Raw genomic sequence first — 15,741 nt, 5'->3', positions numbered from 1 at the left:
TTGGTTGTCTCTGCATACTTTTACAAAATGTTACCATTTCAATGTTTTTTTGTCTCAGAGGAGGCAGCCTTTGGCCGAAAGGCTCTTCAGGTGGTGGTTCCTACTAAATAGGTCCCTGCCTTACCTTGTCCCACCAGTGTTTTTGTGGACTCCACAGCTTGGGTATTGGTTCCCAAGAGTAAGGACTTGTGGACTCTTATTACCATTAGAAAGAAAACAAAATGTATTCTTACCTGATAAATTAATTTATTTCTTGGTAGAGAGATTCTACAAACCCACCCAATTTATTTCTGGTGGCGGCAGTCCCAGTTTTCACCTCTTTAACCTATTTTCTTTTTTACTTACTTTCCTCGGCTACAAGCCACTACTGGATGGGTAAAGGAAGTAGGTGGGATATTTGGAGCTCTGATAGGGTGTCTTTGCCTCCTCCTGGTGGACAGGTGATTTAATTTCCAACAGTAAGTACTCATAGTCACTACTAAGAAATAAATACATAGGTAAGAATAAATTTAGTTTTTGCCCTGTTTTGTCCCTTTTAAATATCCAATTAACTAGCGTACTTCTGCATAAGGAGTTAAAAGGCTTCAGTTCATAATTACAGTATATCTGCAGATCTTCATTTTCCAGTCATAGTCAGGCAGACAAACATATCACTAATATTCAAGTGAATTCCTTAACACTCTGTGCATTTTTCTCTAACAGATGAATCTATTGGTACCAATTTTAACCCTGATGAAAAGTCTCCCTGAAGCAATTAGCCTATCTGAGCTAAGATGTCACTAATCTCCAAAGTTATTCATGAACAGACTTCATCATTAATATTCGAAAGAGCCTAATAATATTGAAGCAGGCTTTGGATTCAAAGTCACTAATTGGATAGTGTTATCACTTAGCTGAACAAGGAAATCTCCCAGAATACCATATGGATAGATACAAAGAAAATTCAGAAAGAAAATGTGTTGCTGAGCTAGAAAACACAGAAGAAAAGAAAACATATGTTAACGTGCCATTAAACTCAGAGAATATTAGCGAAGGTTACGAAAATATTAATGATAAATCATCAATAAAGAGGCTTTATATCTGTACTGAATGTCAGAAAGGTTTTCAGAGTAGTTGGGATCTGACCAGACACCAAGCAAGTCACTTAGAAGAAAAACCATTTGTGTGTTTAGAGTGTGGGAAACATTTCAGCCAAAGTTCACATCTCATTGGGCACAAGAAAATTCACACAGGGGAAAAACCTTTTTCATGTTCTACATGCGGGAAGTGTTTTATCAATAACTCAGATCTTGTTAAACATCGGCGGACACACACTGGAGAAAAACCTTTTGAATGTTCAGAATGTGGAAAATTCTTTGCCCAAAAATCAAATCTTATAACGCATCAGAAAATTCATTCTGGAAAAAAGCCATTTTCATGTCCTGATTGTGGAAAATGTTTTATCAATAGCTCAAGTCTTATTGTACATCAGAGAATTCACACTGGGGAAAAGGCGTTTGAGTGTATTGAATGCGGAAAGTGTTTTATCAGTAACTCGTGCCTAGTAAGACACCAGCGAATACACACAGGCGAAAAACCATATGTATGCTCAGAATGTGGCAAATCTTTTACTAGTAGCTCTGAGCGTGTTACTCATCAACGGATTCACACAGGAGATAAACCTTTTACATGTTCTGTGTGTGGCAAGTGTTTCATAAGAAACTCCTCTCTATTTAGGCATCAGAGAATTCACAACGGAGAAAAACCTTTTGAATGTTCTGATTGTGGCAAATGCTTTATCAATAGCTCTGATCTTGTGCGACACCTGAGAGTCCATACTGGAGAAAATCCATTTGCATGCTTTGAGTGTGGAAAACGTTTCAGGCAAGAATCACATCTTACGAGACATCAAAGGATTCATACTGGAGAAAAGCCGTTCAAATGTCAAGAGTGTGGGAAATGTTTTTTTAACAAAGCTCTCCTTGTTGTGCATCACAGAACACACACAGGTGAGAAGCCGTTTGCCTGCTCAGAATGTGGGAAACGCTTTAGCAGTAACTCCTATCTGTCTAAACATAAAAACGTTCATGTATGAGAACAATTAATTTGTCCTTTTTTATGTAGCAAATTTTAGAAGACAAGACTCACTAAATCCTAGAAGCTATATCCTAAACTGAAAATGTTTTATTTGCCATACCTCCTAAATGTTAAATGTTTTATTCATCAAATCTCAGAACCAAAATAAATTAAAGCTAAAATAAGAGATGGTTTATTCATTAAGTACTGGTAGCCATAAAACTACACCTTTTAAAACTGGGAATGCTTAACTTGTAAAAACCCAGAAGCCAGGAAGCCACAACTCCTTAAACTGGAAACATGTTATTTGCCGAACTCCAGGAGAAAGGGAAGTGCATTTTCCTTGCAATTGGAAATGTTTTATTCATGAAACCCTAGGAGCAAGGGACACTTCTTAAATTTGGAAACATTTAGTTAAACAAATCATGGAAACCACACCTCTTAAAATCAGAGATATTGTATTCACTAAACTTCAGGAGCCAGGGAACCACACTTCCTACAATTAGAAACATACATCAAACCCCAGGAGCCAAGGAACCACATGTCCTACAATTGGAAACATACAACAAACCCCAGGAGCCAGGAAGTCACACCTCCTACAATTGGAAACATACACCAAACCCTAGGAGCCAGGAAGTCACACCTCCTACAAATGGAAACATACACCAAACCCCAAGAGCCAGGAAGTCACACCTCCTACAATTGGAAACGTACACTAAACTCCAGGAGCCAGGAAGCCACACCTCCTACAATTGGAAACATAACCAAACTCCAGGAGCCAGGAAGTCATACCACCTAACATTGGAAACGTACCCTAAATCCAAGGAGCCAAGAAGCCACACCTTCAGTTGGAAGAGTATACCAAACCCCAGGATCCAGGAAGCCACACCTCCTAAAACTAGAAACATGCTTTTTTATCAATATTCAGGAGTAGGGGAAGTGCACCTTATGAAATTGGAAATGTTTTATTCACCAAACCCCAGGAGTAAGGAAGCCACACTTCTTAAGTTTACCTTCTAAAATTGGAAATATTATGTTCCCCAAACTCCATTAGCCATTGAGCGACACCTCCTAAATTTGGAAACTATTTTTCTTTCATGTAATTAGCAAGAGTCCATGAGCTAGTGACGTATGGGATATACATTCCTATCAGGAGGGGCAAAGTTTCCCAAACCTCAAAATGCCTATAAATACACCCCTCACCACACCCACAATTCAGTTTTACAAACTTTGCCTCCCATGGAGGTGGTGAAGTAAGTTTGTGCTAGATTCTACGTTGATATGCGCTTCGCAGCAGGCTGAAGCCCGGTTTTCCTCTCAGAGTGCATTGAATGTCGGAGGGATGTGAAGAGAGTATTGCCTATTTGAATACAATGGTCTTCCTCTAGGGGATCTATTTCATAGGTTCTCTGTTATCGGTCGTAGAGATTTCTTCTCCTACCTCTCTTTTCAGATCGACGATATACTCTTATATACCATTACCTCTACTGATTCTCGTTTCAGTACTGGTTTGGCTATCTACTATATGTAGATGAGTGTCTTAGGGTAAGTAAGTCTTATTTTATTTATGGCACTCTAAGCTATGGTTGGGCACTTTTTATGTAAAGTTCTAAATATATGTGTTAAACTTATATTTGCCATGATTCAGGATAATCAGTATTCCTTCATTCAGACTGTCAGTTTCATTATTTTGGGATAATGCATATGAATAAATATTTTTTTCTTACCTTAAAATTTTCAATTGACTTTTTTCCCTGCGGGCTGTTAGGTTCGTGGGGACAGAAAATGCTTCAATTTATTGCGTCATTCTTGGCGCGAACTTTTTTGGTGCAAAAATTTGTCATTTCCGGCGCCATAGTTGACGCCGGAAGTTTGTTCGTGGTTGCGTCATTTTTTGACGCATGTGTGTTACAGACGTTTTTTTGCGCCAAAAAATGTGGGCGTCGTATTCGGCGCCAGAGGATGTGGCGTTGTACTTGGCGCCAATAATGTGGGCGTCATACTTGGCGCCAAAAAATGTGGGCGTCATACTTGTTTCCACTTTTTTTCACATTATTTAAGTCTCACTTTTTTGTTGCTTCTGGTTGCTAGAGGCTTGTTTATTTTGCATTTTTTCCCATTCCTGAAACTGTCATTTAAGGAATTTGATCATTTTGCTTTATATGTTGTTTTTTCTATTACATATTGCAAGATGTCACAACCTGACCCTGGATCAGAATCTACTTCTGGAAAGACGCTGCCTGATGTTGGATCTACCAAAGCTAAGTGCATTTGTTGTAAACTTTTGGTAACTGTTCCTCCGGCTGTAGTTTGTGTTAGTTGTCATGATAAACTTTCTAACGAAGATAATGTCTCCATTAGTAATAATCCTTTACCTGTTGTTTTTCCTTCAACATCTAATGTTCAGGATGTCCCTGTTAATATAAAAGAATTTGTTTCTAATTCTGTTAGGAAGGCTCTGTCTGTTATTCCTCCTTCCAGTAAACGTAAAAGGTCTTTTAAAACTTCTCATATTTCAGATGAATTTTTAAGTGACCGCCATCATTCTGACTTATCTGTTTCTGATGAGGATCTGGTTCAGAAGATTCTGCCTCAGATATTGACACTGATAAATCTTCATATTTATTTAAGATGGAGTTTATTAGTTCTTTACTTAAAGAAGTGTTGATTGCATTAGATATGGAGGAGTCTAGTCCTCTTGATACTAAATCTACTAAGCGTTTAAATTCGGTTTTTAAACCTCATGTAGTTATTCCAGAAGTTTTTCCAGTTCCTGATGCTATTTCAGAAGTAATTTCTAGGGAATGGAATAGTCTGGGTACTTCATTTACTCCTTCTCCAAGGTTTAAGAAATTGTACCCTGTGCCATTTGATAGATTAGAGTTTTGGGACAAAATCCCTAAAGTTCATGGGGCTATCTCTACTCTTGCTAAACGTACTACTATTCCTACGGCGGATAGTACTTCCTTTAAGGATCCTTTAGATAGGAAGCTTGAATCCTTTCTAAGGAGAGCTTATTTATGTTCAGGTAACCTTCTTAGACCTGCTATTTCTTTGGCTGATGTTGCTGCAGCTTCCACTTTCTGGTTGGAGGCTTTAACGCAACAAGTGTCAGACCATAATGCTTATAGCATTGTTAAACTTCTTCAACATGCTAATAACTTTATTTGTGATGCCATTTTTGATATCATTAGAATTGATGTCAGGTATATGTCTTTAGCTATTTTAGCTAGAAGAGCTTTATGGCTTAAATCTTGGAATGCAGATATGACTTCTAAGTCAACTTTGCTTTCTCTTTCTTTCCAAGGTAATAAATTATTTGGTTCACAGTTGGATTCTGTGACAGACCCTTCTGTCAGGACTGAAGGAGTTAACTGTGTTCAGCTTTAAGAAGCTAAATTCTAACGACAAGGTTACTAGCCTCAGCTATTGTGTACTGTCATTAAAGTTAGTGATAAACATTCCAAAAGCCAAGTGTGTGTCTTGTGTTTAAGTTGTTATCAGCTTGAGCAAGGTATTCTATTGTATCATGTCAAAGGGCGTGTTCCCTTTATCTAATGTACAACATTCTTTCAACCCCCCATCTGGGGTCTGACCTGCATAAATACTGGGCATATGGCCATTAATAAAGTTCACTTTTTTTTACCTTGAATGTGGAGCCTGGTCTCATGTTTGAGGGGAAATACTGGCTGGGTTGTGAGTTGCTGATCCCATATTCAGGACATTGTTCATCTGGTGTTAACCCTTGGTATCCTGTTGGTACCGTAACAATTGGTGGCAAGCGACGGGACGAGCCCAGAAGAGCAACTACACATCCAGACTTAATGGGAATACCATATGAAAGGCTAAAAAGAGCTACCCTAAAAGACCTGCTAGAACAACGGGGCCAACAAACCAGTAACCTCAGGAAGAGGGAGATTATTACAAGACTGACCGAGATGGGACGGAGGACCAGGGCCCGAAGGGACCAATGAGCCCAGCATATCAGACAGGACCCCCGAAGAAGCAAGCTTTGACCAGGCAGTCAAAATAAGACTGGCACATTATGGCCCCAACCCGTCCACGGAAATTATCGACCGGGCTATAGCCGCTGTGGAGGCCAACCTACTTCGCCAAAGCGGCGCTGCAGTAGCCCAAGTCACGGTAACCCCAATGGAAAAGAGAAAAGTGCATTTTGCCGCTTTTAAAAACTTCCTAGAAACAGAAGGAGAGATTGATGGGTACCTTGCGGATTTTGAGAGGCAATGTGCACTACACCAGGTACCCGCAGAGGACTGGGTCACAATATTATCCGGAAAATTATTCGGCTGGGCCAGTGAGGCTTTTCGGGCCATTCCAGATGAGGAAGTCGGGGATTATAATACTGTAAAAGAGGCTCTGCTCTCCAGGTATGTGGTTACACCGGAGGCATACCGGAGGCGGTTCAGAGACACTGTCAAATTAGCTGGTGATTCCTACGTTGAGTGGGCATGTAAGGTGCACCGCACAGCATCTTATTGGATGGCGGGGTGTCAAGCCGTATCTGGGGAAGAGGTGCTGCAGCTATTCCTGTTGGAACATTGCTTTGACAAGTTATCAGCAGGAGTTAGAGAGTGGGTTCGGGACCGTAAACCCTCCACCCTGCATGAAGCTGCTCGCCTGGCAGATGAGTAGACGGATGCCCGCAAACTGGATACTGCTACACCTAAGCCCCCTGCTAGAGTGGAGTACAGACCCCCAGTCACCCAAGCAGCTGCCGGTTACCAACCACCGGTGCACCGCTATACCACACCGCCTTCAGCCACAAACTACCCTCAGACAGCCCGGTTCAACTCACGGGATTACTCACAGCCTATTCGGTGCTTTGGATGTAAGCAACCAGGGCACAAAAGATCGGAGTGTCCACTAAACACTGCGAACCAAGCACAGTCCTGGAGGCGACCCGCCAGCGGAATCCCACGTACCCCTCCGCCTGCTGCCCACTGAGTAGAGGGGGAAGAATGCTGGGGCATCCTACATGAAGTAGACCCCATTCAAGCTGTCCACCGGGATAACCGACAACAGCACCAGCAACTGGTTAAAGTGAATGGGAAGGAGGTCAGTGGTCTACGGGATACTGGTGCTACCATGACCTTGCTCCAAAAGAACTTGGTGTCCGAGAACCAGCACTCTGGAGACACTGTGGCTGTGAGGGTAGCAGGGGGCACTGTGTTCCCGGGTACATTTGGATTAGGGAGTGGGCGCTAGACATGTGAATGTGGGGGTCATGAAGGATTTACCCGCTGATGTTCTCCTTGGAAATGACCTGGCCCCCCTTGTTTCTGCCTACGCTACAATGGGTCCCGCTGATGTTAACCCTGTGACTACCAGTGCCCAGACCCGTGCCGCTGAGATCGACCCACCTGCTGCTGAGACCCAGGTAAGACTCTCTCCCCCGACTTGTACCCTAGATCAGGCCACCTTAGGCTGGGATACCCCAGAGACGTACGGGAGGGAAACCCGGGAAGATACCACCCTTCAGAAGTACAGGGCTAGGGCAGATGGGGAACATTATGAGTGGGTGGGGGATAGGCTCTATAGAATCCCCAAACCTGCACAGAAAAGTACTGCCCCTCCACAGAATCGGCAGCTGGTGGTGCCTGCGAAATACCGGCAAGAGATTCTGCGGATTGGGCACAATGTACCATTAGCTGGACATCTAGGGTCCCCCCGCACAGCTCATAGGATCACCCAAAATTTCTTCTGGCCCAATTTTAACCGAGATGTGCGGGTTATTGTAGCACTTGCGACACCTGTCAACGGGTGGGTAAGCGGGGGGACCACCCGAAAGCTAGGCTTATGACTATGCCTGTCATTGGGGAACCCTTTTCCCGCATAGCCGTTGACATTGTGGGCCCACTGGCCAGGGCTAGTCCATCAGGTAAGAAGTACATTCTCACTGTGGTGGACTATGCCACTCGTTACCCAGAGGCAGTAGCACTGTCGAATATAAAGGCAGAAACAGTAGCTGACGCCCTGGTTAAGGTTTTTACTAGGGTCGGGTTCCCTAAGGAGATTTTCTCTGACCAGGGGACCTAGTTTACTGCTGTGCTCACCCAGCAGCTGTTGAAGGTGTGCAGCATTAAACCATTGCTCAGTTCGCCTTATCACCCACAGACTAACGGTCTCTGCGAGCGCTTTAATGGCACCCTCAAGCAAATGCTGAGGACCTTTACTGACACTTGCAGAGACTGGGAACGATTCCTGCCTCATCTATTATTTGCGTACAGAGAGGTGCCCCAGGAATCTACTGGGTTCTCTCCCTTCGAGTTACTCTATGGGAGAAGGGTTCGCGGACCCCTGGATCTCATTAGAGGACACTGGGATGGAGAGACAGAGCAGGAGGGGATCCCCATAGTGCCATATGTTCTGGAACTCCGGGACCGCATGGAGAAACTGTCCCTGATGGTAAGAGAGAATCTCCAGGTGGCCCAGGGGAGACAGAAAGGGTGGTACGATCGGGGTGCCCGGCAGCGGGTCTTCCAGGTTGGACAGAAAGTTTTGGTGCTCAAGCCTGTGAAGGCCAACAAGATGCAAGCATCTTGGCAGGGCCCGTATAAGGTGTTATCTCAGGTGTGTGATACTACCTATATTATAGCCAGCTGTGCAGATGAAAGGATCCAGCGATCCTTTCATGTGAACATGCTGAAGGAGTATCAGGAGAGGCCATAGGATGTCGCTGCAGACGACCCAGAGAATTTACCCCTGCCCGACTTATTAGAGAAGGACCCCCAGACTGACCTCACTAGTCTTGTGCAGCTAGGGGACCGGTTAAGCCCTACCGAGAGGGTACAGGCAAGGCAGCTCCTGTGGGAGAAGCAGGCGACGTTCTCCCAAGAGCCCGGCTACACTACTCTAGCTGTACATAAGGTAGAGACCCCTGGACAGAATCCCCTGCGACAGCCCCCCTACCGTATCCCCGAAGCAGTCCGAGAAGGAATGCAGAAGGAGATACAGGAGATGGCTTGGATGGGAGTCATCGAGTACTCCGACAGTCCTTGGGCTTCACCTGTAGTCCATGTACCTAAGAAAGATGGGACCACCCGGTTCTGTGTGGACTACAGGCGGCTCAACAAAAGGACCACCACTGACGCTTACCCGATGCCCCGGGTAGACGAATTACTAGACCGTATTGCTAGGGGACGCTATCTGACCACCATAGACCTGTGTAAAGGCTATTGGCAGATTCCCCTGGCCGAGGATGCTATCCCCAAGTCGGCATGCGTCACCCCATTCGGCCTGTACCAGTTTAAGGTCATGCCCTTTGGGATGAAGAATGCCCCGGCTACCTTCCAGCGTACAGGGAGTGCAGAATTATTAGGCAAGTTGTATTTTTGAGGATTAATTTTATTATTGAACAACAACCATGTTCTCAATGAACCCAAAAAACTCATTAATATCAAAGCTGAATAGTTTTGGAAGTAGTTTTTAGTTTGTTTTTAGTTATAGCTATTTTAGGGGGATATATGTGTGTGCAGGTGACTATTACTGTGCATAATTATTAGGCAACTTAACAAAAAACAAATATATACCCATTTCAATTATTTATTTTTACCAGTGAAACCAATATAACATCTCAACATTCACAAATATACATTTCTGACATTCAAAAACAAAACAAAAACAAATCAGTGACCAATATAGCCACCTTTCTTTGCAAGGACACTCAAAAGCCTGCCACCCATGGATTCTGTCAGTGTTTTGATCTGTTCACCATCAACATTGTGTGCAGCAGCAACCACAGCCTCCCAGACACTGTTCAGAGAGGTGTACTGTTTTCCCTCCTTGTAAATCTCACATTTGATGATGGACCACAGGTTCTCAATGGGGTTCAGATCAGGTGAACAAGGAGGCCATGTCATTAGATTTTCTTCATTTATACCCTTTCTTGCCAGCCACGCTGTGGAGTACTTGGACGCGTGTGATGGAGCATTGTCCTGCATGAAAATCATGTTTTCCTTGAAGGATGCAGACTTCTTCCTGTACCACTGCTTGAAGAAGGTGTCTTACAGAAACTGGCAGTAGGAATGGGAGTTGAGCTTGACTCCATCCTCAACCCGAAAAGGCCCCACAAGCTCATCTTTGATGATACCAGCCCAAACCAGTACTCCACCTCCACCTTGCTGGCGTCTGAGTCGGACTGGAGCTCTCTGCCCTTTACCAATCCAGCCACGGGCCCATCCATCTGGCCCATCAAGACTCACTCTCATTTCATCAGTCCATAAAACCTTAGAAAAATCAGTCTTGAGATATTTCTTGGCCCAGTCTTGACGTTTCAGCTTGTGTGTCTTGTTCAGTGGTGGTCGTCTTTCAGCCTTTCTTACCTTGGCCATGTCTCTGAGTATTGCACACCTTGTGCTTTTGGGCACTCCAGTGATGTTGCAGCTCTGAAATATGGCCAAACTGGTGGCAAGTGGCATCTTGGCAGCTGCACACTTGACTTTTCTCAGTTCATGGGCAGTTATTTTGTGCCTTGGTTTTTCCACACGCTTCTTGCGACCCTGTTGACTATTTTGAATGAAACGCTTGATTGTTCGATGATCACGCTTCAGAAGCTTTGCAATTTTAAGAGTGCTGCATCCCTCAGCAAGATATCTCACTATTTTTTACTTTTCTGAGCCTGTCAAGTCCTTCTTTTGACCCATTTTGCCAAAGGAAAGGAAGTTGCCTAATAATTATGCACACCTGATATAGGGTGTTGATGTCATTAGACCACACCCCTTCTTATTACAGAGATGCACATCACCTAATATGCTTAATTGGTAGTAGGCTTTCGAGCCTATACAGCTTGGAGTAAGACAACATGCATAAAGAGGATGATGTGGTCAAAATACTCATTTGCCTAATAATTCTGCACTCCCTGTATGGTGGATAGACTCCTCGATGGCTTCCAGGAATTTGCTTGTGCATACCTGGACGAGATTGCGGTTTACAGTGAGTCCTGGGAAGAACACCTAATCCATGTAGGGGTGCTTCTGGACAAGATTCGGGCCGCTGGCCTGACCTTGAAACCAGACAAGTGCCATCTAGGTATGGCTGAGGTACAGTACTTGGGTCACCGAGTGGGGTGTGGGAGCCAGAGACTGGAGCCAGCCAAGGTAGAGGCTGTGGCTAACTGGCCCACACCTATCACTAAGACCCAAGTGCTAGCCTTCCTGGGGACGGCCGGGTATTACCGACGTTTTGTCCCGGACTACAGTACTATCGCCAAGCCCCTGACTGACCTGACTAAAAAGAACCTCCCCAAACAGGTCCTGTGGTCTCCAGCTTGTGAAGCCGCGTTTCAGGCACTGAAGCAGGCCCTTGTGAATGCCCCTGTTTTGGCTGCCCCAGTCCCTAACAAACGTTTTCTCATTCATACAGATGCTTCCATGTATGGACTGGGGGCTGTGCTGAGCCAAGTCGGGGAGGATGGAGGCGAGCACCCTGTCGCATACCTGAGCAGAAAGTTGTTACCTCGGGAAGTCAGTTATGCGGCAGTAGAGAAGGAATGTTTAGCCCAGGTCTGGGCACTGAAGAAGTTGAACCCTTATCTATATGGACAGGAATTCTCTCTCATAAAGGACCACAATCCCTTAGTCTGGCTTTACCTGGGTCTCAGGAGACAATGGCAGATTGCTGCGGTGGAGTTTAGCCCTCCAACCCTATAACTTCACCATCAGCTACCGGCCCGGTAAGCTAAACGGGAATGCAGATGGATTATCCCGGCAAACTGACATGCCTACCACCTCCTAGTCCGGTCATCCCCAAGTTGACCCGCCAAAGGGTCAAGCCGGGTCTGCCGGAGAGTTCCACCAGGGGGGAGCCATGTGACAGACCCTTCTGTCAGGACTGAAGGAGTTAACTGTGTTCAGCTTTAAGAAGCTAAATTCTAACGACAAGGTTACTAGCCTCAGCTATTGTGTACTGTCATTAAAGTTAGTGATAAACATTCCATTGTTTAATCACCGCTAGAGAGCAGACGCCTAGTGATAAGAAAAGCCAAGTGTGTGTCTTGTGTTTAAGTTGTTATCAGCTTGAGCAAGGTATTCTATTGTATCATGTCAAAGGGCGTGTTCCCTCCATCTAATGTACAACATTCTTTCAACCCCCCATCTGGGGTCTGACCTGCATAAATACTGGGCATATGGCCCTTAATAAAGTTCACTTTGTTTTACCTTGAATGTGGAGCCTGGTCTCATGTTTGAGGGGAAATACTGGCTGGGCTGTGAGTTGCTGATCCCATATTCAGGACATTGTTCATCTGGTGTTAACCCTTGGTATCCTGTTGGTACCGTAACAGATTCTATAATTTCAACTGTTACCTCAGGACAAAAAAATCTAAAGGTAAGTATAGGGCTGCTAATCGTTTTCTTTCCTTTCGTCAGAATAAGGAACAGAAGCCTGACCCTTCCCCTAAAGGAACGGTTTTCGTTTGGAAACCTTCTCCAGTCTGGAATAAATCCAAGCCTTTTAGAAAGTCAAAACCAGCTCCCAAATCCGCATGAAGGTGCGGCCCTCATTCCAGCACAGCTGGTAGGGGGCAGGTTACGATTTTTCAAAGATATTTGGATTAATTCGATTCACAGTCTTTGGATTCAGAACATTGTTTCACAAGGGTACAGAATAGGTTTCAAAGTAAGGCCGCCTGTGAGAAGATTTTTTCTCTCACGCATTCCAGTAAACCCAGTGAAGGCTCAGGCGTTTCTGAAATGTGTTTCAGACCTAGAGTTGGCTGGGGTAATTGTGCCAGTTCCAGTTCTGGAACGGGGTCTGGGGTTTTACTCAAATCTATTCATTGTACCAAAGAAGGAGAATTCCTTCAGACCAGTTCTGGATCTAAAAATATTGAATCGTTATGTAAGGATACCAACATTCAAAATGGTTACTATAAGGACTATTCTACCTTTTGTTCAGCAAGGGCATTATATGTCTACAATAGACTTACAGGATGCATATCTTCATATTCCAATTCATCCAGATCACTATCAGTTCCTGAGATTTTCTTTCCTAGACAAGCATTACCAGTTTGTTGCTCTTCCGTTTGGCCTAGCAACAGCTCCAAGGATCTTTTCAAAGGTTCTCGGTGCTCTTCTCTCTGTAATCAGAGAACAGGGTATTGTGGTATTTCCTTATTTGGACGATATCTTGGTACTTGCTCAGTCTTTACATTCTCATACGAATCAACTTGTGGTGTTTCTTCAAAGACATGGTTGGAGGATCAATTTACCAAAGAGTTCCTTGATTCCTCAGACAAAGGTAACCTTTTTGGGTTTTCAAATAGATTCAGTGTCCATGACTTTGTCTCTAACAGAAAAGAGACGTCTGAAGTTGGTTTCAGCTTGTCGAAACCTTCAGTCTCAATTGTTCCCTTCGGTAGCTTTGTGCATGGAAATTCTAGGTCTCATGACTGCTGCATCGGACGCGATCCCTTTTGCTCGTTTTCACATGAGACCTCTCCAGCTTTGTATGCTGAACCAGTGGTGCAGGGATTATACAAAGATATCACAATTAATATCCTTAAATCGAAAATGTTCGATCTTCTCTGACTTGGTGGTTGAATCACCATTGTCTAATTCAAGGGGCCTCTTTTGTTCGTCCAACCTGGACTGTGATCTCAACAGATGCAAGTCTTTCAGGTTGGGGAACTGTATGGGGATCTCTGATAGCGCAAGGGATTTGGGAATTTCAGGAGGCGAAATTACCAATCAACATTTTGGAACTCTGTGCGATTTTCAGAGCTCTTCAGTTCTGGCCTCTTCTGAAGAGAGAATCGTTTATTTGTTTTCAGACAGACAATGTCACAACCGTGACGTATGTCAATCATCAAGGTGGGACTCACAGTCCTCAGGCTATGAAAGAAGTATCTCGGATACTTGTATGGGCGGAATCCAGCTCCTGTCTAATTTCTGCGGTTCACATCCCAGGTGTAGACAATTGGGAAGCGGATTATCTCAGTCGCCAGACGTTACATCCGGGCGAATGGTCTCTTCACCCAGAGGTATTTCTTCAGATTGTTCAAATCTGGGGACTTCCAGAAATAGATCTGATGGCCTCTCACCTAAACAAGAAACTTCCCAGGTATCTGTCCAGATCAAGGGATCCTCAGGCAGAAGCAGTGGACGCGTTGTCGCTTCCTTGGAATTATCAACCTGCTTATATCTTTCCGCCTCTAGTTCTTCTTCCAAAAGTGATTTCCAAAATTCTAATGGAACGTTCGTTTGTATTGCTGGTGGCTCCAGCATGACCTCACAGGTTTTGGTATGCGGATCTCGTTCAGATGGCAAGTTGCCAACCTTGGACACTTCCGTTAAGGTCAGACCTTCTATCTCAAGGCCCATTTTTCCATCAACATCTCAAATCATTAAATTTGAAGGTATGGAGATTGAACGCTTGATTCTTAGTCATAGGGGTTTCTCTGACTCAGTGATTAATACTATGTTACAGGCTCGTAAATCTGTGTCTAGAAAGATTTATTATCGAGTATGGAAGTCTTACATTTCTTGGTGTTCTTCTCATAAATTCTCTTGGCTTTCTTTTAGAATTCCTAGAATTTTACAGTTTCTTCAGGATGGTTTGGATAAGGGTTTGTCTGCAAGCTCTTTGAAAGGTCAAATCTCTGCTCTTTCTGTTTTTTTCCACAGAAAGATTGCTAATCATCCTGATATTCATTGTTTTGTACAGGCTTTGGTTAGTATCAAGCCTGTCATTAAGTCAATCTCTCCTCCTTGGAGTCTTAATTTGGTTCTGAGGGCTTTACAGGCTCCTCCGTTTGAACCTATGCATTCTCTGGATATTAAATTACTTTCTTGGAAAGTGTTGTTCCTTTTGGCCATCTCTTCTGCTAGAAGAGTTTCTGAGTTATCTGCTCTTTCTTGTGAATCTCCTTTTCTGATTTTTCATCAGGATAAGGCGGTGTTGCGGACTTCATTTAAATTTTTACCTAAGGTTGTGAATTCTAACAATATTAATAGAGAAATTGTTGTCCCTTCATTGTGTCCTAATCCTAAGAATTCTCTGGAGAGATCTTTACATTCTTTGGATGTAGTAAGAGCTTTGAAATATTATATTGAAGCTACTAAAGGTTTTAGAAAGACTTCTAGTCTATTTGTTATCTTTTCTGGTTCCAGGAAAGGTCAGAAGGCTTCTGCCATTTCTTTGGCATCTTGGTTAAAGTCTTTGATTCATCATGCTTATGTACAGTCGGGTAAGTCCCCGCCTCAAAGGATTACGGCTCATTCTACTAGGTCAGTTTCTACTTCCTGGGCTTTTAGGAATTAAGCTTCTGTTGATCAAATTTGCAAAGCAGCAACTTGGTCTTCTTTGCATACTTTTACTAAATTCTACCATTTTAATGTTTTCTCTTCTTCAGATGCAGTTTTTGGTAGAAAAGTACTTCAGGCAGCTGTTTCAGTTTGATTCTGCTGCTTATTATTTTTTTTTTATTTTTTATTTTTTTATTTGGGTTGTGGATTATTTTTTCAGCGGAATTGGCTGTCTTTATTTTATCCCTCCCTCTCTAGTGACTCTAGCGTGGAAGTTCCACATCTTGGGTATCTGCTATCCCATACGTCACTAGCTCATGGACTAATTACATGAAAGAAAACATAATTTATGTAAGAACTTACCTGATAAATTAATTTCTTTCATATTAGCAAGAGTCCATGAGGCCCACCCTTTTTGTGGTGG

At 43.6% G+C, this 15,741-nt stretch overlaps 1 protein-coding gene across 1 annotated transcript; it reads left to right on the top strand.

Annotated features, from left to right (window-relative positions):
- Positions 1 to 704: 704 nt before the first annotated feature.
- Positions 705 to 3,241, top strand: LOC128644411 (gastrula zinc finger protein XlCGF17.1-like). Its single transcript, XM_053697036.1, has one exon. It carries the CDS (start codon positions 923 to 925, stop codon positions 2,072 to 2,074), a length of 1,152 nt encoding a protein of 383 aa, XP_053553011.1. The 5' UTR covers positions 705 to 922; the 3' UTR covers positions 2,075 to 3,241.
- The last annotated feature ends 12,500 nt before the right edge of the window (positions 3,242 to 15,741 follow it).

Source organism: Bombina bombina, unplaced genomic scaffold, assembly GCF_027579735.1.
Source record: "Bombina bombina isolate aBomBom1 unplaced genomic scaffold, aBomBom1.pri scaffold_996, whole genome shotgun sequence".
Lineage (NCBI taxonomy): Eukaryota > Metazoa > Chordata > Amphibia > Anura > Bombinatoridae > Bombina > Bombina bombina.
This window is presented reverse-complemented; position numbering and strand designations above follow the sequence as displayed.

Coding starts and splice junctions, on each gene's coding strand:
- LOC128644411 (XM_053697036.1), top strand. CDS start 923: ATGGATAGATACAAAGAAAATTCAGAAAGAAAATGTGTTGCTGAGCTA.